We start from the raw sequence: 26,106 nt of genomic DNA, 5'->3' as shown, positions 1-26,106 counted from the left end.
AGATCATAAATGGTAAACAACAACAAGAAGTTGCAAACCAGGTGAAGGTATCTGTAGGACAAATAATGGACCAAGAATTAATACTTCTCTCAATTTCCAAAATTCCTAATTCTCAAAGGCATGAACATCATTTCTCATTTGCATTATCTCACATGACAATCTTATCCATTTACAGTATGACCTTGGACTAATTAATTACTTCACGAAATCAGAAAGGCAAGGAAGAGATTTTCTACCTTTCTGGTTTCACTATGAGATTTCTAGAGGGGCTCTTACCTGTAGTCAGCCTATTCATGTGTGAGAAGCCCTGAGCCATGTCACCTTACTTTGGATTATTTCCCTGGGCTTCATGACTTGATCTTACATTTTGCAGAACCTGATAACTCATCTGTTTCCCTGCATTTCTTCCTTACGTCCGTACTCATTCTAAATATATGCCATCAACTTCAAATTAATTTGTAATACATATACAAAAAAACTTCACATATTTAATGTATACAGTGTGATGGGTCTGAACATATGCACACACCTGTGGAACCAGGATTAATTTGTGAGCAAAACACAGTCACTGCCTTCATAAAGCTTACAGCCTAATAGGGGAGACAGACATTAATAAAATATTCCCACAAATAAATGTAAAAGATAAATATGGTGAATGCCATGAAGTACAGATGTAATATTTGAAGGACAGAATATGTCAAAGGTATCATAGGGATTTTGAGCGATGCCCTATGAGGATTAGAGAGCCGTGTAGAAGTGCAGAATGCACATCCCAGAAAGCATGCAGCTCATGCAGACACAGGATCTAGAGGTAGATGATTTGCAGAGAGAACCATAGCCATTTTTTAGGAATTAAAAGTAAGTCAGAGAGTACAGTAGATCTCTGCAGGTGAAAAGTACCTCAATTACTCACTGCAAAACCAGCCTTCCCCCTCGCTCACTCCACGTAATTCCGCAGAGTTGGCTCCACCAATGAATTCACGAGGAAGACCTCTAAAAAGGTCAAAGCCGGAAAGTTTATCTCGTCTACACTGACTGATGCATAGATAACCACGGGAACCATCATGAGCCTATCAGGGAAATGAACTTTGTGTTAGGTTCCAAAAATGACATTATTCTTTCTACCAGATGTGCATAGGAGTTGATCCTGCTGCCCGTGTCTGAAGCCAGATTCTAAAGCCAATACAGAGGCACCAAGACCTCCAAACCCACCAAGCCCAAGGCTGCAAAAACAGGAAACAAAAATTCTTCAAGTGGATTACTAGGTGTAATGATAAAAGGACCTACCTCTTGCCTCAGGTTTCCAGATCTGCGCCCTCTGGCTTTGAGGTAAGCAGCTCCATTTACTGAACATACAACACTGTGTGCAGCAGCGTCCCAAACCCACAAGGGTTTGCATGTTCACAAATGGTTGTGCAGGGAGATCTGTGGGCAGGGACGTCAAATCCATACTCAGATTATGTCTACCCCAGCGAGTCAGGTATCACCTTCCTTCCCCACCCCCTGCCATGATAGAAGAGGTCCAATACAGTCAACCCGTCACCATGGAATATTTCCATCTCGAGGACTCAGCATCAGCCTCTACGGTTGGAAGGTTGGGTGCACAGCAGAGGTGGTAGCCAGATAGCCTTGGTGAGCGGAATGTCCCGGTGTTCACTCGGCGCAGAGCCGTCTCTGCCGCCGCGGCCATTTTGTGCGTGGTCACAGTGAATACGGAGGAAGCCGGGCAAGAAGCTGAATGGTATCCATGGGATCATGATGATGGAGAATCCCCTCTGCCGTGGCTGTCTCTGGTGGGCATTTGTGTGCTGATGACCATCTTCATCTCCTACCTACCCTGTGGGATTGATGCTCATACCACCCCACCTCCACTGCTGAGACCTGCCGGTCACCAATTTTCCAAGACTGTTTTTTCCAAGGCCTTGATCAGCAAAGGCAAACTCTTAGCCACTGCGGACAAATCACTGTAGATCTATGCCTCAGGCCATCTTTTCTTCCCTACAGGGTGTCCAACCAGATGCACCCCGAGTTCTGTCTACTAGGAATGTTTCTTTCTTTTCTTTTTTTTTTTTTTAAAGATTTTATTTATTTATTCGACAGAGATAGAGACAGCCAGCGAGAGAGGGAACACAAGCAGGGGGAGTGGGAGAGGAAGAAGCAGGCTCATAGCAGAGGAGCCCGATGTGGGGCTCGATCCCAGAACGCCGGGATCACGCCCTGAGTCGAAGGCAGACGTTTAACCGCTGTGTCACCCAGGCGCCCCAGGAATGTTTCTTTATACCACTCAAATCTCAGAGACCATCTCTGTGTGAAGTTGTAGAATTACAACTGACCACTGCCAGCTGGTGCTGACAAATCATGGAAATCTCTCTGTAAATCAGGCCCTGGCATGTTCCCTGTACTCTTGGCTGGTCGTAGGGAACCCCCCCCCCCATGAGACTGTAGGTATGAACTGAGGGAGGGAAGGTAAAGCACAGGAGAGAGAACCAAGATCGTCTGAGTTCCCAGTCCATGAACTTTACTTGTGTTTTCAAAACGGCTTTGGCCCAAACTTGCATATGCCGAAATCAACTTATATTTATTTGACATGCGTTTTTGTGGTTCAGTGGGTCACATTATACCCAATTCAGAAGAAGTTCAGTTCACTTGTTGTCCCATGACCAGGTGTCTAGTCTCTTGCAGTGTTCACAGAAAGTGGGAGCAACTTTTAAAACAGAGTAGTGGACACAGAAAAGGAGAAAGGCACAATCTTACTCCTTATGGTCAGCATTGATTCCACTGTAGGTTTTCCCAGCAGAACCCTCCAGCCATCGGTCTGCCACAAGCACCTCTGATACAGTTAGTTTTGCTGGGGCTTTAGGACCAAGAACCAGAGCAACTCGTTCCTGTTGCAGAGACCTTTCTTGTTCTGAGTCCCATTCCAAACTGGGAGCCTTATGGATTACCTCGTAAATGGATCAGCACTGCATGTCCCAAAGTAAAATATGTTGCCTCCAAAATCCTGAGACACTCACCATTATGTCTCTTTCTTTGTTGTGGATAGTACAATATGCAGCAACTTTTCTTTCACTTTCCTGTGAATATCCCCATGTGCTCCAGAATTTTGGACTCAGGAACTCCAACTATTTGACAATGCTACTGAACTTTAATTTCTCTCCCACCTTCCGGCACACTTCATTGTCTTATTAGGACAGTTATCTAGAGTGCTTCCTAATGCCCAATCAGCAGATCCCATCAGCATGGCATCATGAACCAGCATGATGATCCAGTGCATATGAAGACGAACAAGCCCCCCCCCCCAGACTTTATTATAATACAGAGGAGGGGGATGGGTATAGCACTAGGACGAGATAGTCAAGGTAATTTTGTCCTTGCCTCATAAATGCAGACTTTTCTTATTTTATTATCGGTGGGAATGGGAAATAAAGCACATGGCTGGATCCATCCCCCATGTGCCCCACACCACAGCTGCGTCCGCTCCACTGGCCATCACCTGTGCTCGAGCCCCACCTAGGTGCTTAGAATCACAGTTACAAATCATCACCACGCGATTATATTTACAGTAACCTTTGGTCATTCTCCATCACCTGGGGTCAAGCCGTCGAGTAGTCCCTGATCGGCAGCATGGTGGCTCACAGGGCCACAGGGATCACTTACGTAGCTGCGAGGCTGGCTCGTGACACTTCCACAGTCAACCAGAAAGGATGCAACAAGCCCAAATGGGAGGTACGTGTTGTCAGGGCCCCACGCACTTGGTTCCGTAGGACGGCATGGAAACGGAGGGGCCACGTGTCAAATAGCACAGGTGGTGGTTTGCTCTGCCACCCGAGAGCCAGCTCTAAAGTCCAGCCAAGTCATTTTCAGGTTCACATGGAAGCAGGAGAGCTGTTTCTGACTAGAGTTTTTCTTCTTGTTGAAAAAATGTCCTTTAGAATTTTTAAATTTTCAACAAGGCTCTATGTAATTACTAAGATTTCATATATTTGCAAATATTCTTGTGCCTTTTTTCCCCCCAATAGTTTTAATTGTATGTAGATTCTATTGGGAGCTACCAATTACTATGACCCCTCTGCATTTTGGGGACATTTACTCTACTTTATTTTATTACTCATCTATTTTGCTGATGAGAGATCCACTGTCATTTTTACTGTTACTGATTTTTTGAGAAGTTGTCTCTTTCCCTTGTAGATATTTGAGATTTTTTTTTCTTTATTCTTGATTTATCAGTAGCTTCTCTACTTGTATGCAGCCTCTACCTGAGGCCAAAAAAAAAAAAAAAATCTGTGCTGCATTCTGGTAAAGAAGCTCCCCAAATCCTATAATTTGTGGGATTTTGCAAAGGTCCCATTATGTGGGCACAATGGATTAAACCACTGGCCACTGGTGATGAGACTAGTTTAAACTTGATCTCAACTTTTGAAGAATTTTTCCTTTCAATGACCTTTTTATATTTCTAAGTGTTCCATTTTTTCGTATCTACTTGTATTTATTTCTGCTTGTTTTTTAAAGTTTTTGTTTAAATTCCTGTTAATGTACAGTGTAATATTAGTTTCAGATATAAAATGTAGTGATTCAGCAATTCTGTATATTACTTAGTGCTGATCAGAAGTGTCCTCTTAATCCCCGTCACCTGTTTCACCCATCCCCGCTCCCCTCTGGTGACTCTCAGTTTGTTCTCCGTAGTTAGGAGTCTGTTTCTTGGTTTGCTTCTCTCTCTATCGCGCTCTCTCTCTCTCTCTCTCTCTCTCTCTCTCGTTTATGGCAGCACTGTCTACAACAGCCAAATGAAGGAAACAGCCCAGGTGTCCATTGACTGATGAATGGATAAAGATGTGGTACGTGTATTTACAATGGAATATTATGCTGCTTGTTTTTTGTTTTTTTTCTTTCCTGGGATAAAATATTTTTTTTTTAAAGATTTTATTTATTTATTTGACAGAGATAGAGACAGCCAGCGAGAGAGGGAACACAAGCAGGGGGAGTGGGAGAGGAAGAAGCAGGCTCATAACGGAGGAGCCTGATGTGGGGCTTGATCCCGTAACGCCGGAATCACGCCCTGAGCCGAAGGCAGACGCTTAACCGCTGTGCCACCCAGGCGCCCCTGGGATAAAATATTTTTTTAAAAAGTTTTATTGATGTATAACTGATACACTGTGAATGTATCTAAAGGATGCAGTTGGATGAGTTTTGACATATGTTTGCACCCACGACACCATCACCACAATTAAAACAATATATCATCACCTGCAAAAGTTTCCTGAATTGCCTCTTCCCTCCTGGTCCAACCCTATCCCCAGGCAGCCACCGATCTGTTTTCTTTCTTCTTTAAAGATTTTATTTATTTATTTGAAAGAGATGGAGATAGATGGCCGGGGGGGGGGGGGGGGGGGGGGGAGGAAGAGGAGGAGGAGAGGGAGAGAGACAACAGACTCTCCATGCTGAGTGTGGAGCCCAACATGGGCTCAATCCCATGACTCTGAGATCATGATCTGAGCCAAAATCAACTGACTGAGCCACCCAGGTACCCCTGATCTGTTTTCTATCATTTATGTTTGCACTTTGTAGAATTTTTATAGAAATGGAAGCACACAGAATGTACTTTTTATCTGGCTTCCTTAATTGATTCATCCATGTTGTATCAACATTTCACTTTTTATTGCTGAGTATTCCATTGTATGAATATACCATAATTTGTTTAACCATTCATCTGTTAATGGACTTTTTAGTAGTTTCCAGCTTTTTGTTATTGCAAACAAAGCTACTGTGAACACTCATGCACAAGTTTTTGTGTGGACATATGCTTTTATTTCTCTTGGATAAATAGGTAGGTGTGAAATGCCTGGGTCATATGGTGGGTGTATATTTAAACTTTCTAAAAACTGCTAAACGTTTTCCCCCAAAATGGTTGTTCCATTTTGTACTTCTAGCATTTGTTCTTGATTCCTTTCTCCCCGTATTTGGGATTTCAATTTTTAAAAAATTGAGGTGAAATTCCCATAACATACAATTGTCTTAAAGTGTACAACGTGGTGTTTAGTGCATTCACAATGTTGTGCGACCACCACCTCTCCAGTTTCAAAACTTTTTCATCACCCCCAAATATCTCATACCCATTAAGTAATCACTTCCAGTTCCTCCCTACTCCCTGGCAACCAGTAATCTGCTTTCTGTTGCTTTGGATTTGGCTATTCTAGAAATTTCATATAAATGGGACTCACATCATATGTGACCCTTTGTGTCTGGCTTCTCTCACTTGGCATGTTGTTGAAGTTTATCCAACTTGTAGTATGTTATCAGTACAGAATTCCTTCTGATGATTGAATATATTCCATGTATGTACATGTCACAGTTTGTTTATCCATTTATCCACTGATGGATATTTAGGTAGTTTCCACCTTTTGTTTACAGTAAAGAGCGCTGCTATGAACATTAATGAACAAGTGACTCAATACCCGTTTTCAAGTTGGGGGGAATATACCTCAGGAAATTGTGGGATAATATGCTCCTTCTGTGTTTAACTTCTTGAAGAAACTCCAAGGTTGCTATGTTTCCATATGCTTACCAACACTTATTTTCCTGTTTGTCTTAATAATAGCCATCCTAATGGGTGTGAGGTGCTTATCTCATTGTGGTTTTGATTTGCATTTCCCTAATGACCAATCATGTTGAGCACCTTTTCATGTTGGCCATTTGCATATCTTTAGAGAAATATCTATAGGGCCATTATTTTAGACAGCAGTAATCTGGCTATGAGCCTCCACTGGCTTGAGGCTTAAACATTCTTGCTTAGCATATGCTTTTTGACTTTCTATTATGGAAAATTTCAAACAGATATGAAATTAGAGTGATTCAATTAATAGTTATACCCCTTGTAGTATAAGCCCTGACAATGTTGGGTTTTCTTTCCTGCCTGGTTGAAGCTTTGATTGCCTAGGCATCCACTTCAAAGATGGCAATCTCGAATAAACACATTGCCAGCCACACCGTAAGCAGCCAGGCTGTACTCTCCCCTGCCCCAAGCTCCTTAGTTGTAGGGATCCTAGTTGGTTCCTATTAACTGACCACTTAGGCCACTTGCTTTTTCTCTTCCAGCACTTTAAATTCCCACTCTTACGATTTAAATACACCAATAAAATTTGAGCCCATGAAACCCTAGGCCCCACCCTCAACCCCAATAAAATCATAAACCCAGGCCTGCTCATTCACTCTCTCCCTTTCTTCTCCTCCCCAACTTCCCCCCAACCTCACCGTGTGGCACATGTAATTTCAGGTCCTGTAAGTAATAAACTTTCTTCTTCAGTTTCTTGATGGTGACTGCTGCAGGGGATCTTGTAAACATATAATTCTATAAGAACCATAAGGGCTGGTCCAGCCACAGTACTGATTGATAGGCTGCACACGGCACCAAACAGCTCTACTCTGTTTTCTTAATGCCTGATTTTGATGAACGATGTGCTCTTTTTCTCTCCTCTTTGGTGAATTAGAGGGAAAGTCTGTCTACTTACATCACACTAACAAGTGATTTCTACAAGTGCTATTCTGGGCCTATAGCAGCAGATCTTGAAAGTTATGTGTGAAATTATCTGATGCGTGTGATTTTTCTTTGGATCTTACAGGTGAATGAGAAGGCTTTTATGTTTATATAAGGGCTACTTTCTAATAGTTTGGGCTACTAAAATGTTATTATTTTAATAACATTTACGGGTCACCAAATTGTTAAGTTAAAATCTGTACGGTCATAGAACTTGATGAGAACAAGAACGAGAGCGGAACAATGTTCTGCTAAGAAGCCTGGCTGATACGCTGCACCAGCCTGCACTGCAAAATAACAAAACACAGACAGAAAACACTGTGTGTAGGTAGCTGGTGCAAATCACTGTCATTCTGAGTCGCGGCTTCCATCTTGCTCTCACTTGCTCTCACGGAAGCCGCCTCCATGTTATGAGCTGCCCTGAGCACAGGCCTATATTGACCGGGAACTGAGGGAGGACTCTGAAATAGGCCATGAGGAACTGAGGGCCTCAGCCCAACCACCCACAAGGGACTTTTGGCCAAAACCACCTGAGTCATTTTGGAAGGCCTGTCAAGCTTTGAGATGATCACAACCCTGGCTGACACCTCGATCACAGCCTCATGAGACCCTGAGCCACGGACCAAGGTAAGCTGTGCCCAGACCTCTGACCGGCACAAGCTGTGAGATAATAAATGTTTGTTTCAAGCTGCTAAGTTTGAAGGTAATTTTTTACATGGCAATAGATAACTAATACACCGGGGACAAATGAGGTATTACTACATCCTGGCCTGAAATTTGTCCTGCAGTTGCCTTGGGCTAGTTACTCAACCTGTGAGGGATTGCAGTTCCTTATCTTCAAGATGGGAAGAGCCTTCCCCGCTTCACAAATTAACTGTGGTGGTATCTGTACGAAGGATCTGCTCATTGACAAAAACAACTGGCTTGCTAGGAATTCAACAGAAAATTTTAACAGACTCAAACTGGTTTACCAGTACCTTCAAGGAGGAATTGCAGGGAAATTTTCATATTTCTATGTCCTTATATCAAAAGTATTTATAATTAGTAAAATATTTATAATTAGTAAAATTATATGTATATAATTATATATAAATATGTAATATATAAATTATATATATATTAAAATTATATATATTAATTAATTAAGATAAAAATATATATTTATAATTAGTAAAAACAAGGACATATTCGACATCAGGTAAAAATCAAGTTTTCCTTTAATCGATTCTTTAATTCACACTGTTTCTTCTCTTGGCCGCTACTTTGGTAACAATTAGGTCCCCACCTCTCAAAAACACTGCATCTGAACAGGCTGACACAGAGCCAGTGTGAACACAGGCCCCAAACCAGGGCTTTTGGAATAACAAGAACAGCAAAACCAGCCTTTCTCTTCACTCAGAAAGGGATTTTGAATCAGAGGGTCTAAAGCTCCAGTTTCCAAACACAGAAAACCTGGAGCTCAACGTAAAAATGGAAACCAAAATGCATCAGAAATGAAACATAGTACCTCCTCATATACTCAAGGTCAAGATGGTTCTTGAGAAATAAGTATCTGATCGGCTGGCCTCTTGTGTTAGGAATGGCCCCATCCAGCATTTTTAAAGGAAGCTGTTTTTGTTTCTATTTCATTTCCCAAAGGGGTATAAAAATCTACTAAAAGGGATATAATCAATCAGAATAAATCAGCTCACTCACAAGACACTCCCAGATAATGATTTTTGGTTGCTGAGCACAGTCAGCACATTATTTCAAAGTGGCAAAATTCAGGGTAATCTGAGAAGAGAATTCAAAAGTGACAGCTACATTTGCTGATAGGTTTCTGTGAGACACACATTTTTTCCAGTGTATATGTCAAAGGACCAAGATCCCTGATCATCAAAATAAGTTATTTTGTACATTATAGTGCACAGAACACCAGAGGGAAAGACACTTTCTCAGAGAATGACCAAAAGGCATTTTGCAAAAGGTTCATATCACTCTGAAGCAGAAGGACTGGAGCCCAGTGCCTTGTGGCCTTCATTAGCTTGACCCCTCCTCTTCTTTGGTTGCAGCGGCCTCAGTGGCAGCTGTCTCTTCTAAACGTTCTGCTGGCTTCTTCTCTTCCTCTTCCTCCTCGTCCTCTTGGGGATAGAGGTCGGGATATTTCTGCATGCATTCCTGCATGGCCCGGAACTGGTCTACACAGTCTGACCCCTTGACATCCTCTGTGCTATAGTGGAAGCAGGAAAAGGCTGACTTGAACTGTTCCCCACAGGGGCCACTGGCCATTCCCCCAAGGCACGGGCAGTTCCAGTTAATGTCTCCATTTGGCAGGATCAATCCTAGAACAGGAAAATGGGCAAGCAAAATGTGAGACAGGCTCTTGAAAGTTTCTGAAAAAGCAAAACCAAGTCCAGTCCTCAAAAGATACTTGGGAGGTACAGAACAGTAGGCTCTGCTGCCTGGTAGGCCCTTGGCTGCGGACCTACCCCTCGATTTGGATTGGGTTCAAATGCCTGTGCAAGTAAATGCAGCCCCCCTTGCCTTGGCTGGAAAGAAGCCGCCAATGGCAACTTTCTCCATGCACTACCCTGACCTATAGTCTCAGCCGCCTTCCAGTGCGATGGCCGTGGCTGTGCTACAAGAGCTAACGCGGGAAACCGTTTAATCCAAAGAAGGAACCATCATTGGGTTGGTTAACAAGAAGCTTTTTCAAAGCCCCAACACTTTAAGAAGCTGAGGTATTGATCGCCTTTCTCTCTCTGCTCTGCTTCTGTTCAAATGATCAGGACCAGACCATCCCCTGCCTCCAAAAAAGGCACCTTGCCCCCTTAAGCCCCTCTGGCTCTGCAACTGCTCTCAGAAGCTCAGCTCAGTGTGAGGACTGGTAAAGAGGGGGCTGAGCCTTCTGCACTGGCGAGAAGATATCTAAGACATGTTGTATAAGGAAAAAGCCAGTGGCGTACAAGATGGTGCGGTTCTAGCCTTGTAACAGTGAAAAACCTAGAAGGACATTACCCATGCTAACCCAACTGCTAAATAGCACCTGTGTTTCAGGGAGGGGTGCAACTACAGACTGACGGTTCAGCTGCAATATTCTACAGGCCCCTTACTTTTGAATTTTACACTTTTGAACCTTATTCACATCTAAATAGTATTTCCTGGTTTTCTAAAATGCTTTCAAGATGTTGGCTTCATTTCCAGCTTTGTAATAGACAGGGAAATAGGATTCATACAGAAGTTTCTTACATGAGTCTTCTACAAGACCGAGAGCACTCTGCAAGACTCTAGAATGCCCAGTGAAAGTACAGTTTTCCACTCTAACCAAGTACCCAGGCGTGGCACTCTCAGCGTCCAAAGTCCTAGGCCTAGGCTGAACCCCCCCTCTTCACTCTTGCTCAGGAAACTCCAATGATCAACAGATCTGCCGCTGCAATTCCTTACTTGTAAAATGGGCTAACAGTATAGACGTCAGTTCACACCCAGCAGGCAGTTCACCACTAGACCATCAACAGCTGCAGGGTACGCTCTCGAGTACCAGACTATCTGTGGGCAAACACATAGTCCTTTTGGCAAGCTTCTTCAGTACGTACTACAAATCCCAGTTTGCACAGATTTCTGTGATTCAGTGGGGTCTAAGTCAGGACTACAGCCAGGGTCCAAAGGATTCCTGGAGCCCAAGCTGTCTCCTCACCTCTCCCTCTCACCACCTCTCCCTCCGCAGGCCAGCATGGTGTTGGAAACGTACAGGTACACCTCAGATATACTGCAGGTTGGGTTCCAGACACCACAGTAACGCCAGTATCACGTAAAGCATGTCAAATTACTTTCCTGGTTTCCCGGTTCCTAGGAAGCTATGTTTGCACCACAGTGCATTCAGTGCACGATAGCATTACGTGTAAAAAACAACGTACATACATTCATTGAAAATACTGCTGCAGAACGCTAACCATCATCTGAGCTTTCAGCGAGTTGTAAATTTTTGCTGGTGGAGGTTCTTGCCTCGATGTGGATGGCTGCTGACTGATCAGGGTTGTGGTTGCGGCAATTGCTTAAAATAAGACAACGATGAAATTTGCTGCATTGACGGACTCTTCCTTTCGCGAACAATTTCTCTTTAGCATGTAATACTGTTTGATAGTATTTTACCCCGAGCAGAACTTCTTTCAAATTGAAATCAGTCCTCTCAAACCTTGCCGCTGCTTTATGTCACATTCTAAGTCTTTTGTTGTCGTTTCAACAATCTTCACAGCATCTCCACCGGGTGTAGATTCCACCTCAAGGAACCACTTTCTTTGCTCATCAATCAGAAGCAACTTCTCGCCCAATAAAGTTTCTTTTTTTTTAAACTGAAGTATAATTAACATACAGTGCTGTATTAGTTTCAGGTGTACAACGTATAATTCTACACCGTTCTCAGTGCTCATCAAGGTAAGTGTACTCTTTTTTTTTTTAATCTTATTTATTTATTTGAGAGACAGCACAAGCCAGGGAAAGGGAGAAGCAGGCTCCCCCCGAGCAGGGAGCCCGACATGGGGCTCGAGCCCAGGACCCTGGGATCATGACCTGAGCTGAAAGCAGACGCTTAACCGACTGAGCCACCCAGGCGCCCCAAGATAAGTGTATTCTTAATCCCCTTCAGGTGTTTCACTCCGCCCCCAGCAACCATCAGTTAAAGCTTGATCAGGAGATCACAGCAGTTCGGTCACGTCTTCAGGCTCCACTTCTAATCCTAGTTCTCTTGCTATTTCCACCACATCTGCAGTTACTTCTGCCCCTGAAGTCTTGAACCCTCAAGGTCATCCACAAGGCTTGGAATCTGCTTCTTCCAAGTTCCTGTTCATGGTGATATTTTGATCTCTTCCCATGAATCACACATGCTCTTAATGGCATCTAGAATGGTGAACGCTTTCTGGAAGGTTTTCACTTTACTTTGCCCAGATCCACCAGAGGAATCGCTGTGACAGCTGCAGCCTTAGGAAATGTATTTCTTAAATGAAGGCTTGAAATCAAAGTGACTCCTTGATCCATGGAATGCAGATTGGATGTTGTGTTGGCAGGCATGAAAACAACAGTAATCTCATCGTGTATCTCCATCAGAGCTCTTGGGTGACCAGGTGCATTGTCAATGAGCAGTCCTATTTTAAAAGAATCTTCTTTTCTGAGCAGCGGGTCTCAACAGTGGACTTAAAATATTCAGTAAACTACACTGTAAGCAGCTGTGCTGTCCCCCAGGCTCTGCTGTTCCAGGCACAAAGCACAGGCACAGGAGATCCAGCACATTCTTCAGGGCCCGGGCATTTTCATCTAGTAAATGATGGCTTCCCCTTTAAGTCACCAGCTGCATTAGGTCCTAACGAGACAGTCAGTCTGTCCTTTGAAACACTGAAGCCAGGCACTGACTTCTCTGTAGCTCTGAAAGTCCTGGATGGCATCTTCTTCCCCTAGAAGGCTGTTACATCTGCACTGAAAATCCCTTGTTTCGTGCCGCCACCTTCACGAATGATCTCAGCGAGATCTCCTGGGTGACCCGCTGCGGCTTCGGTATCAGCGCTCGCTGCCTCACTTTGCGCTTTTATGTCACGGAGGCGACTTCTTGCCTTCACCCTCACGAACCACCTGTGCCAGCGTCACACTTCTCTTCTGCAGCTTGCTCACCTCTCTCCACCTTCACAGAAGTGAAGAGAGTCGGGACCTTGCTCTCCTTTAGGCTCTGGCTAAGGGAATGTTGTGGCTGGTTCGATCTTCTCTCCAGAACACTACAGCCTTCTCCGTATCAGCATTCAGGTCGTTACACTTTCTTACCACGTGTGTTCACTGCAGTAGCTCTTTTCCTTTCCTTTGCATCCACAACTTGGCTAACTGTTCGGTGCAAGAGGCCTAGCTTTCACCCCATCTTGGCCCCTGAAAGGCCTTCCTCACTAAGCTCAGTGGCTTCTAACTTTTGATGTGACATGAGAGGCAGCACAACCTCCCCTTTCACTTGAACACTTAGAGGCCACTGTCGGGCTATCAACTGGCCTAATCTCAGTATTGTCGTGTCAGGGAATGGGGAGACCCGAGGTGAGGGAGAGAGACAAGGACGAGCCAGTCTGTGGAGCAGTCAGAACACACCCAACATTTACTGACTGAATTCCCCATCTCACATGGCTAACGGCACCCAAGACAGTTGCAATAGTAACACCAAAGATCACCAGTCACTGATCACCGTAACAAATTCAATAATACAAAAGGAGGAAATACTGCAAGAATTACCAAAATGTGACACAGAGACATGAAGAGAACAAATGCTATTGAAAAAACGGCACCAGCAGGCTTGCTTCAAGCAGGGTCGCCACAAACCTTCAATTTGTAAAAAGCGCAGTATCTGCAAAGCACGATAGAACGAGGCCTGTATACAAATGCTGCCCTCGGAAGGCTCGAGACCAGGCAGCCTGCACAGCCCATTTCCAAATGAAATCTTCATACAAACATTTTAAAATAACAGCCCAGGTTTACGGGAGTCTGTGCTCCCTTGTCGGGGAAGGCAGGCTACACTGCTCCCCCCAGAGGCGCTTACACATACAGACATTGACATGCTAAAACTAAGCCCAGATGCAGCAGGTCTGGAACACACAACCAAAAGCCTGCGGTTCTAGTCCCTGCCACTAACTTCCTTGGCCAGTCCCCATCTCCTCCTGGGCTCTCAGTTTCCCCCCGGACCAGGTGATTTTTAAAAAGGCCCTCCTCCAGTCTTATTGAGAAAATTCCTTCTGCTACCCTTCTCATGGCTCTCTTAGCCGCTCCAAGTGCTACCTCAGCCACAGAGCTGGGGGCCTGGATGCAGGCGGCCGGCGTGAATCGGTGGCCTACCTAGTCTGCTGCGTGATTCTGCCACTGAGAGCTCAGAACCCAGGTCCCAGGGCTCTCTGTTGTATATGCTTCTCGGTAGAATCATTCACTAGAAGGGGCTGCAAAGGCAAATACGTCTACAGTCCAAGCAGACCTATTATAGATGACAGAAGCAGGTAGGACAGAAAACAAGGGGGACGATAAGGCCTGGCAGGAACCGGAGGGGAACGCACGGGCTCAGCACAGACACAGTCGATTTTTAAAGCGCCATGAGGCAAACAGCACATGGCCCGATTTGTTCTGTAGGCCCCACAAAATGTGCTTAACTAATACGGACCTCGAGAGGCAGAGCGCTGGAACTGACAGGCGACTTACTTCTCTTTGCCAGAGTGCTGATTCAAGATTGCTCCCACAGCTGCCTTCTCGTAGAACACCTGTGCCTCCCACCATTCCCAGCGGGGCGCTCGACACGCACGCTCGGCTCGACTTTACTTGCCCCCCAGGAGCCGTAAGATGTCCTCCCTGAGAACACGAGCTTCGGTGAGCACCTGCAAAATTCTAACCGGGGGCCGACGCTCCACGGGCTGCGGCTGCAAGCTCTTTCGTTCACTTTACCACCAGTCAGCACTGGAAGGGTTGCTAATTATCATCACAGATGTCAGAAATGGCTTTAGATTGGTCAACTGAGTACTGTTTACGATACGGACTGTTTATAAATCCTGCACGCACGCTGGTCAGCCTTACACGCCCGGGGAAGTTCCAGTGAGCCCAGCAGCCTAAAGCCTTTGGAATGGCATCCTAGGCCCCAAAGGCCGCTGACCACTGATAAGTGGTATGCAACAGTTCTGACTAGGTGAGCTGGATCCTGCTGCTGGAAACGGTCCCTCCGTCTCGAGTGAGCTTTTTGTGCAGGGTCCTCGCCAGAACACTGATGAAGAGACCTCACAGAACAAGGTGTAGGACTCTCCCGTGCCTGCTTGCTAATGGTCTGTAGATGTGGCAGAATTCCGTCTGGTAGCCTGACCAACCAGGAGGATCCCTGTCCCCTTAACCTGCCTGCCATGCTGGAATCCATGACCACCCCCCAACCTCGGCCTAAAACTTCATCATTGGGAAGCATCCAACCAGCTTCAGTCCTTGTAAAACCTCAGAAGAAAAAGAGGCAGAAGACTTCAGTTCAGGAGAAACTTAGGTTCTGGCCTAAAAGCCAGGGGGGTGCAACAGCAGGAGGGCTGGAAAGCACTCAGCCAGCCCCTCACACCTTTGAGACAGCTAAGCTCACTGTCCTTGGAGACAGTGCGTGGCTGGGAAGGACACCTGAGAACCCCACCTTGGCCAGGACGAAATGGGAAAACAACGTGGGCATTCTCCCCAGGAGGGTCTGTGGACCCCTGGGAGGCCCGCGGCACTTACCGTGCTCCTCGTACGGATCGTTGGGGTCATCAGCCACCAGCTCTGCATTGCTTGGAGTTTCATGGTCCTCTTTGGTCACAAATATGATTCGATCCTTCCCTAGTTTGGAGAATAGAGGATTTCACTCAAGAGCAGCCAAACAGCCCCAACCCCAAAGCAGCCGCACAAACCAAGTTTTAAGACTGTCCTATGCAAAACCCCAAAGCGAGGTGACCATCAAACTGCCCTTCCTGGGCTGCATCACGGAGTCTGCGTGACGGTCGAGCAGCCACTTCGACTGAGTGCTTGCAACTGGAACAAAAACTCCACCAAGGTCAAGGGTAAGGAAGAAGATGCCTTACCCTCCAGGTAGGAGACAAGAGGTCTGATCCCATGAAATGCAGCTGTTTAGTCCCCAGATTTGCTGGTAACACAATGGTGCAACAACTTCTTTCGTCTTAATTCTTCTGCCCCCAAGAAAGGGGCAGTCCTGTCTCAGAACTCCCATGGCGCTCGGACTGTCCCCATTATGTCCTGTCAACCTATGAAGGCCTCATCAATCTGCCGCCGTCTCCCCTCCTCCCCAGGCCCGGCAAGGTGCTGCAAGCTGTCAGCCTTCAGACAACTCTAGTGGAATAACGAAGACTCACTAGGGCCTCAGAGTGCCTGCCTCTGGGTACCCCGCCCCCCTCCACTAGGGCTAGAGTGCATGTGGGCAGGGAAGGGGTGCAAGGGACAGGAAAAAGGCAGACAGGAAAAGACTTGCTTCTAGCCCTGTAAGGGTTTACCCATAGCATTAAGAATGCAGACAGGTCTGAGGAGACTGAGAACTTTGACAAGAGGAGACAGCAGTGATGTGGGTGCCCGGCCAGCAGCCCACCACAGCCCACTTGGCTGATGGAGCCACTGAAGTGTGTCTGAGAAGATGCCCTGTGCGAAAATATCCCGGTCACCTGCCTCTTAAAGGCTGGGGACATGGGTCGTCTGAGAGTGCCCACAATCAAGATTTCCTCTGGCCTCCTGGCCTCTAATCGTGGCCAGAAAGAAGGGGTCGTGATGGTGGGGAACACTGTGGCAGTTCCCCACGGCCCCTGAGTCCTGGGGCGACTTCCCAAAGTGTGGAATGACGGGGGAGGACACAAAGTGCCGACGTTATCAACTTCTGTGCCAATCTGCAGTTTGTTATTCTTTAGAACAATCACCCAACCTAAACATCATAGGCTGAGCAGCAGGGTCAGGACGGAGGCTCTGCAAGGACCAGCAGCATCAGGAAGCCAGCTCTTGAGGTGAATGTCGGTCAGGCCAGAGCCCCCGGCCCTATGTGCCTGGCTGCCAGAGGGTCCTGAGCCTCCAGACTGGTGGGGGCCAAATGCACGCTGTGTGGGAAGCTTCTCACGGGAGGCTGCGTAGCCACGGGAACGGGAATCAGGGTTGACAACCGGGGTGGGTGAGACCTGCGGCTTTTTATAAAACAGCAAACCAAGCCCAGAATGGTTACTCAAAGTCCACCGGCTGGAAATGGCGAGGCAGGCACCTCTGCTATCCGACACCCTCCCGGCTCTCTCCCCTACACCTTCCCGCTGCCCACACTAGCTCACCTTCCCAGCACCTGTGGCCCGCAGCTAACCACACAGCAGGTGTCTGTCTGATATTCCCGTTGTGGCTGCGAGCACTTTGTCTTCGGCAAGCCCCATGCTGCATGTCATCAGTTTCCCCTGCAGTCCCTGGAGAGCAGACTGAGGCCAGCCCCTCTCTGGGTCCTGTGTGTCAGCTAGCTCCTGCCATCCCATCACCACCCTGAGAGGAGCAGGAGGAGCCCCGTTCTACAGCGGTGGGCCTAGGGCTCCGGGAAGCGATGTACCTGAGCTCTCAGCGGGCTGGGATTTGACCCCAGCTCTGTGTCTCCAAAGGCCATGCTGTGGGGATCCTTTACCCAGACCCCCACTGCCCCACCCGCAAGACACACAAGCATAAAAACAGCAGCTAACACTGGGTACTTAGCATGACTCAGACTCGGTCCTGAGAGCTTTGTGTGCCTGGGGCAGGAATGTTTTGTACAATAAGCCCCAAGAAGCTGAGAACCAAGAGAATGTTTGCTGAGTGAATGAACAGGCGCTTTCTTCGAAGCTACTGGGTACCAACCTGGAGAAGGGCAAGGACAAACTCAACAACCCTACTGACTCCCCGTTCTCACCCAGGAGATGTGGGACAATGGGACCTCATCTGGAAGGGGATGGGAAGTGCCTGGCATTTAAGAAGACTCATCCAGGTCCCATCCAAACTGGCCCTAGGACAGGGCCTTCATCAGTGGCCTGGGGGCAGAGGCTGGGCCTGTGGAAGTGTGGCTCTCTGGGAGCTGCTGGCATTTTCTCTGATTATTTCAGTTGGTTTCCCTTTATATTTAGGGAAGTTCAGTCACAGGCTTGTTAAGAGAAACCAAGGAAAAGGGTTTGGGCCCACACTGAGCTGGAGTATTTAGGGAAGAGGCTTAAAGTACGGGGGCTAAAAGCAGAGCAACAGCTCCAGAGAAGACAGTTCAGGGGACAGAGGGAAGGCACCCTTCTCATGCGTCCACAGGGTGTCCCACATGGGGTAACAAACAGTAAGGACAGCCGACCCTTGCACACTCAGGGACCGGACCTCCAGCCCACCCATGGTCCTGCCGTCCCGTGACCACCTCCTTCGTGCTTGTCAAACTAGCTCTCCTTCCATGCGCTGAACTGCAGTCCTGTCCCTGACCATGACCCCAGGTTGGGTTCCTCAATTCCAATATCCGGCCAAGGCCACACAGCTGGTAAGTGTAAGAGAAGAAGCTAGGGCCCATCTGCCTGCTGTTGGCACCAAAGCACCATGCAGCCCCTCTGGGTCCTTGACTGAGGTTTGGTGCCCTCATTGGCACCCACGTTCTATCATTACATGAACAAAAACAGCTTCATCTGGACCATCCTTCGGATTCCAAGAGCCTCGAGAGCAAAGTCCTGGATCTCGCTGCTCCTTGCCTCTTCCACCAGTCTTTTACTCAGTGGATGTTTACTTACACATTTTAAATCGAAGTGAAGTTTATCGGTACCTTTAGTTGATTACGGTGGCTTCACCTAAGTCTTAGAGGCTTCACGGACAGAAATGAAGTGGGTGGGGGGGGAACAGTCTCGCTGAGCTGTCTCGCAAAGAAAGTAAGGACTCCGAGCCTCCCTGAGTGGCACTTTTCCTACCCTGGATGGGTGTCTTGGTCCGTTTAAGCAGCTATAACAAATACCACCACCAAGGGAGTTCATAAACAACAGAAAGTTATTGCTCAGTGCTAGAGGCTTCAAGTGTAAGATCAAGACCCCAGCACCGTCACCTTCTGGTGAGGGCCCCTTCCTGGGTCACAGCAGCTGCCTTCTCGTTACGTCCTCACAGGGTGAAAGGGGCTAGAGATCCCTCCGGAGCCTCTTTTATAAGGGCATTCATCCCATACGTGAAAGCTCCACCCTCACTCCCTAAGCACCTTCCAAAGGCCCCATCTACTAATACTATCACCCTTACAGGTTCAGATTTCAACCTATGAAATTGGGGGGGGCACATTCACACCATAAAACTGGGGAAGAAGATCCCCTGGGTGATCTGACTGTGGTTTCTAAGCAGGGATGTGTATCTTTGCATCCCGAATCCAGGTATCCAGATGGAGGTCCTTTTGTTGCATGGACAAATAACAGTAAGGGCTAGAAACTATCTGTAGAAAGAACAGAAGCACAGCTCTGAGGCTGAGATAGAAGCCCAGCTGTGGGAGGTCTGGTTCAGTGGCATCGATATTACAGAGTTTAAGGCCTGGGGTTCAAATCTGAGCAGAAGCACGTAACAGCTATGATCTCAGGCAACTTCTTGTGGCCTCAGGAAACAGATCCCCCAGCAGCTCAGCCTCTCTTCCTCCCGTGGTCAGGCCAAGAATCACGAGACTTTGCTTAAACGAAAGAGGTGAAATGAGTTTTTGCTCTCACCTGAAATCCCGCTTGAAAGACAGTAATTTTTTAAGTGGCATTAAATGACAAGGACAAAAGGTCCAAGAAAAGAAACAATGACAAGCTAGAGAGGTCAGTCAAGTTTGGGAAGTGGGCAAGCTGAGATCAGAGTGCTTTCTGACTTAACAGAAAGCTGAACCCAAAGTCACAACGAGGGGAAGTCAGCTAGAAGAAAATCCATCCTCACCCCAGGACCCTGGTAAAGGTCAGGAATCAGGGGCCCTAGGGTTCTGAAAGCAGGACTTAAGGGTGAAGCTGAGAACAGAAAGCCTGATTGAATAGGTGGATACCGAGACACCCCAATTCAGTATTTTTACTCTCTGTACAGCGATCCTTGACTGCTTTCTCTCAACCTCCATCATCAAATCTGGTTGGCTCTACCTTCAAATACAGCCAGAAAGATCTGCATCTCTCAGCGCCAAGACCCCATCTCCCACCGCTCACTCCTTCCATTCCCACACCTCGTTGCCTTTACTAGACACACTGGGGACACACCTACCTCTAGGCCTGGGCCCAGGCTGTCCTCACTTCTGGGACACCCTCCAGATACGCCCACAGCCACCCTCTCCCTGCCTTCATACGTCCTGCTCAGATGCCGCCTTCTCCGACCACTCCCCGTCTCCCTTGGCCCGCCTTTTCTCTGAAGCACTTTTCTTCACCTAACATGGGATTATATATGTGCTTACCCCGTTTCCCCCACTGAAATATCAGCTCTTCTGGGGCAAGGATTTGTCTATTCCGCTCATTGCAGTATCCCCAGAGCCTAGAACAGTGTCCAGAACATGGTGGGTAATCAATATTTGTTGAACAAATGAAAGGAGAAACCAAACTGAAGACCTCAGCAGAGAGCAGGCAGACAGAATGGTTCTTACCATTAAGTAGATTACAACAAAACAAAACAAAACAACCTTGGATGGGTGGTCTCATTTCCCCCAGAAAGGGGAATAGGAACACGCACGAGATCCTTACATGTCAAAATCTTCAGCTGATCCACCCCAGGTGGAGCGCCCATCTCTTCCCCAACGCCATGAAGCAGATGATGTCACCTGCGCTCACGAGCACCTGCTCAGGGGCTGGTACACCACAGGTGCTCAATAAATGTTTGTTGAGGAACTGAAGAAGGCAGACAGCAACAGAAAAGACGATACTAAAGAAGGGATCGATGTGGCACTGATACAGAAAAGTGTGGATGGTCTAAGGCCAGGGAGAGAGGCTGAGTCCATGCTGTGGAACACCCTGGATGCCAAAACTTTTCACCTGAAAGCTGGGTGGTGAGGGGGCCCCTGAAGTAAATTTGCTCGGCAAGGGACTCACTCATAACTGAGAATGATGGGAAGAGCTGGTGGACAGATGTACCAGGCAAAGGAACAACCAAGACGCCCGTGGAGCTCAGCAGTGAAGGGGTAGCTAGAAATTGGGCTGGAGCCAGATCACACAGGGGCTTGCGATTCTCATCCCCAAACTAAGAGAGAGATCTCTGACCCAGGAAAAGATAAAGATCCATGTTTTGGGTGGCAGACGGAAACCGCCTTTCCTTCCCAAAGAACCTGTGACTCCTAGATCCTCATGGGCAAGGAGAGGGCTTATTCATCTGGCACAGCCTCATTATACCTAAAAAGCTCGAATTATTTGCTAAATGAAGTAAATTAGAAACCCAGAGAAAGAAAATTAAAAACAAGAGACCTACTAACAAAGTGGTGAGGGCAGAGGACTTTTGTTCATGGCACAATTATTCATCAATAAAAAATAGTACTCAGGAGAGACATCAGTTGAGTATTACAACCTTATGACCCAGGAAAGGAGTGGTTCTAGAAGCAGAATGAGGTACTGGGGAAAAGCCTTGACATTTTAGATTGAGCTGCTCTCCTAAGTGGATGTATGACCTTGGGTAGGTCATCCCCTTCTCTGGTCTTCAGATTCTCTGAATTAAACTGAGGAAACCAGACTGACTATTCACCAAAGGATTTCTGGGTGAGTTCCAACTCTCTTTGTAGCTTTACATTCTCATGTGTCCACCATAATTGCCAAGAGAAGATGCCTGTGAGTATCTGCTGAATGAATGAAGACCAACTTCTCATTTTACAAGATTGGAAACTGGGGCCTGGAAGGGTCAGGTGGCAGCTCAGAGACAAAAAGCCAGTTAGTGAGTGTGTGGGGAGGCCCTGGGACTCCAGCCAAGAGACTCCTGAGTTCTTCAGGAGAGGTAAGAACAGAATGAAGCAAAGAGGAGATAGGTGGAGGAGGTGGGCACTTTGTGGGAAAGGTGGGGGCGGGGGGGTTCCCAGCAGAGAGCTCCCCGGAATCCAGCGGGCACCAGACTGAATGATGCAGTCTGTGATCAGACTGCTGAAGCTCGAACCCCAGCTCCAGGACATCCTGGGTCAAGTGCCTGAGGCCAAGTCACCTCTGTGTCTTAGGGTCCACTCTAGTAAAAGGCAAATAATAGAGCCTCACTTATGATTATAAAAATCGCTGCGAGATCAATGAGAAAAGCCATATAAAGACTCTTGAACAGTGCCTGGCACGCAGTAGGGGCCCAATAAATGTCCACGTGGGTGGCACTTTCACCTCTCCAGCACAGCCCCTAACCCGAGGGGCAACTTTTCGGGGCAGTTAAAAGGCGCGTACAAATGGAAACGCGTGGTGTAGGGTAAGAGCGATAGTAAAAACAATAAATTACCAATTACGAGCCAGAGGAAGCGTGCTCAGCACTTCCCGTGCCCCCTTGGCCTAGTTTATGAAATCTCCCACGTGCGGGTTGTTCTGAGGTACGGGTTCGAGTCTCACAGTGACCTTGGACCAGCCTCGTTCCTCCCGGTCTCGGTTTTCTCATCTGCAAAACGGAGGTGGCGACCCCACCACCCAGCCCTCCCAAGGCTCCCGAATAGGGTACCCCGGGCAGTCCCTCGAGCCCTCCGCGCCTGCAGTGGGGTCGCGGGGCGCCGGGGCCTGCGTGGCTGCGGGGGTGGCAAAACCGCTTGTCCCCTGCAGGCCCTCGTAGGCCGGTCTCCATGGTAGCCCGCCCTCCCTACCTTCCTGCCGGCAGTAGGCCATGGCTGCAGCTCCGGCACTCAGACCTCGCGGCGATAGCGGTGGTGGCGGCACAGGCGGCGGCGGGCTCACGCTGTGACCTCTTCTCAAGCAGGGCGGGCGGCTCCGAGGCCCACGCGGACCCGCCCCCTCCAGGCCTGCCCGCCGCGCGCCTGCCTCTGCGCCCTCCCAGCCCCAGCCTGGCCCCAGTCAGCCGGGAACTACATTTCCCAGAAAGCCGCGCGCTGCTCTGTGACTCCTCGAGGCAGGAGGAACTACATATCCCGGAATGACTTGCAGTGCGCAGGCGCATCAGTGAGGTACAGGGCGTGTTGCAACTTAGTGGCTAAAGCGCCTGATCCCGGACTACATTTTCCAGGAGGCCGTGCGGCGCGCATGGGCAGAAAAGCTGTGGCTCACGGGGCGGCAACTTTTGCACGTCCTCCCTGATCCTAGGGTTCACGCCGATTTTCGCAGCTCTACGGTGGGCGAGAGACCTCTGGGCTCTGCGCTCAGGCCGTCAACCCCTTCCGTAGCTGAGCAGAGCTAGGGTGAGCGCCCAGCCGGGTCCCACCATGGCCGCGAACGTAAGTGTCTCCTGGTTTGCCGGACCCCACCCATACGTCCCTTTCTTCCCGAAGGGGCCGCCTGGGTCCATCCTGCCTGCCTGGCCCTCGTCGGTGCGGCCAGCCCCATCTACCTCTGCAGGCCCTTGTTCCGGCTTTCCGGCAGCTAACCCGTCCGAACTTCACCTCTCTTGGTCTGTCCGGACCTCCTCGTCCGGCCGCGCGTTTGCGGGGAGGGAGACTCAGGAGCTGTTCCCGGCATTGGGATCTCTTTGTGCTAGGAGCCTTCCCGCAGCCCCTCCTTTCATCCTCAGTTCCCGCCTGGGCCCTTGGGCTTCTCATTGACGGGCTCTGAGAGCTGGACGCGACCTCCGAGGGGTCCGCGGGAAGGGCGGGGAAGCCGATGCCGCTCAGGTGGAGCTGTCCATCAACTGACAGACTGGATTGTGCCGGCGGGCTGGGAGCTCCCCCCCCTAGGGAAGCGTGTAAACCGAGGCTGTGGTGCTGCAAAGGGGTGCGGGCGAGATTGGGAGCGGAGGAGTTAGAATGACTGTGAGAGGGAGTATTTGCCTACTGCCCGGCGCATTGTCTTCCTAGGTGTGTTTGGTTAGAGAGGCCGTGGCTGAAGTTGGTTCCCTTCAAAAGCCTGCTGGCCGTTTCTCCCTGCAGCCAGCCTGTCTCGGGAACCTTTCGATTTAAGCCCAACATTCATTCAACAAACCGAGCAGCACCTCCCACCAGGGTGCTGGGTGTGGGAGAGTCTGGTGACTCACCACTCCCCTCTGTGAAAGTGCTTCTGGAGCCAGCCCTGGTGCCCTGCCAGCCCCAGGACACTCCCTCCCTCCTGCTTTGCTGGAGTGTCCTAGCCACTCTCCCCTGGCCTGTTACACCCTCCTTCCAGCCTCTCCTCTGTCCCCAAGAGCCCTCTCTGCCCCCCCCCCCACACCCCTGGAGAGGAGGGTTTATATCACTGACAGCCCTAGTGTGCTCCGCCTCAATTGGAGTTGTCTGGAAGACCTAGAAACTGTGAATGCTGCATCGAAAAGTCTCAGAGGCGGTTCAGACCCAGGGTCGGCTAGGGGAGAGGACAGTCAGGAGACCAGCCTACCCTCAGAGGTAGACTCGTGTCTGCCCCATACCATATTTTACAGATGGAGAAATTCCCCAGTAGGCGAAGGCACTCACAGCCAGCTTGGCCAGCTACTTCATGGGAAGATGCTGAAGACAGCAGGCTTTGGAGTCAGGCAGACCTGGGGGCAAACCCAGTTTCCTCCTCTCAGAAGCTGTGTGGCCTTAATCACTCTGGGTTTGTGTTTTGTCATGGGATCTGTTAGTGTGAAGTTGAAGGGAGTCAGCCTGTGCTTAGCACAGGGCCTGGTGCATAGACGGTGCTGGATACCTGAAAAAAAAAAAAATCGATGTTCGCAGTCTGACCCAGATGGCCCCGGTGGGCAGAGACTGTCTTGGGGTATATTGGCACCTGACGTTTGCCAAGGAATGTGTATGCCTGTGGGTGTCTTCTGCAGCCCAATCTTTGCTGAGTCATCCAGGAGCTGTGTGCACGTTTACAGGGGCCACAGGGCCCGGTGAGGAAGAAGGATCTGAAGATAGTGGGGTGGAGCAGGGAGGTGGCCGAATTTCTTAACTGGTGTGACAACAAAACTGCCCTGCGACCTGGGTACCGTGAACCATCTCCATTTTATAAATGAGTCAACTGGATCAGAGAGGTGGAGCAACTAATGCAGGGTTACACAGCAAGTAATTTTCAGGGCCTATGTGTCAACCCGTATTCCATCACTCATTGCTCTTTGCTCCTGAGCCTAGAAAAGCTGATAATATTCCCACCCTTAGCACCTGTACCTTATGTCCTGTGTCCTAGGCACTGAGCTGTCTGATGATTAAGTCCTTTGGTTCTCACCACAACCCTATACACTGGATTTTTATCCCCATTTTACTGATGGAGGAAATGGAGGGCGTAAAGGGGTTAACTGCTCACCCAAGGTCCCGTAGCCTGAATTGAAGCCCACTCCTTCTGGCTCTGGAATTTGGCCCTTGACGATGATAGTCAGCAGCAGACACACACTTCAAACCATGCTTCTGTTATTGGCTGGGTGAAACCTGACCCTCTGACGCTGGAGCTTGAGGCCTCCCATGAACCTGCTGGATGTGTCTAGCTGCCCTCATCTCCCTCCACCCTGTGCCTCCCCAGACCCAGCCAGAGCAGATAGGCAGCTCTGCTCCCAGAACCACTTCCTACTCGCTCCCCATTGCTCAGACAGGTCCCCCTGCTAGGGATGCCCATACTCCAGAGTCTGCCTCTGAGATCCCAATCAAATGCCGCCTCATCTGGGGAGCCTGCTGTGATGCCCCCCCACCCCCTGCTGGAAGGGGTCCCTCGTTTGGCACCGGATCTGCTCCTCACCAAGCACTCAGCATGGCCTAGTTCTGTTTGTGCCTGCGGCTCAATAGCCTACAGCCTATCATCCCCTTCCCTCACCCCTGCAAGACCCAGCATGGCCCTTGGGAGGCCGAGCCACCGTTTGTTGAATTGAATTAATAATATATGTCTAATAACCTCTTTGTAAAACAGTTTGGCAGTTTCTAAAAAACACACATCAGCCCTGTGATCCAGCAGTTTCACTCCTACATGGGTATTCATTACCCAATACCCAAGGTAAATGAAAGCACAGGTCTTCATTAAGACTTGTACAGGAATGTTCGTAGAAGCATTGTTTATAAGAGCTAAAAACTGGAAGCAACCAAAATACCCATCCAC

General features: G+C 48.5%; 2 protein-coding genes across 3 annotated transcripts in view; one reads left to right on the top strand and one right to left on the bottom strand.

Moving 5' to 3' along the window:
- Positions 1-8,725: 8,725 nt before the first annotated feature.
- CHCHD4 (coiled-coil-helix-coiled-coil-helix domain containing 4) lies at positions 8,726-22,990 on the bottom strand. The gene is made up of 3 exons (XM_026501440.4): positions 22,767-22,990; positions 15,755-15,853; positions 8,726-9,852 (listed from the first exon to the last, which is right to left on the bottom strand). The coding sequence occupies exons 1-3, from the start codon at positions 22,786-22,788 to the stop codon at positions 9,551-9,553; spliced, it is 423 nt and encodes a 140-aa protein (XP_026357225.1). The 5' UTR covers positions 22,789-22,990; the 3' UTR covers positions 8,726-9,550.
- The window catches only part of TMEM43 (transmembrane protein 43), a 16,809-nt gene continuing 13,475 nt past the window's right edge, over positions 22,773-26,106 (top strand). The window contains exon 1 of one of the 2 annotated variants that reach the window (XM_026501438.4): positions 22,773-23,351. In XM_026501438.4, the coding sequence (XP_026357223.1) occupies positions 23,340-23,351 (12 nt within the window). In that variant the 5' untranslated portion in view covers positions 22,773-23,339. The remainder of the gene's footprint in view (positions 23,352-26,106) is intronic. The other variant, XM_057311960.1, reaches the window with a different exon arrangement.

Source organism: Ursus arctos, unplaced genomic scaffold (assembly GCF_023065955.2).
Source record: "Ursus arctos isolate Adak ecotype North America unplaced genomic scaffold, UrsArc2.0 scaffold_14, whole genome shotgun sequence".
Lineage (NCBI taxonomy): Eukaryota > Metazoa > Chordata > Mammalia > Carnivora > Ursidae > Ursus > Ursus arctos.
Note: the sequence above shows the minus strand (reverse complement) of the source record. Positions and strands in the feature narration are given on the sequence as shown.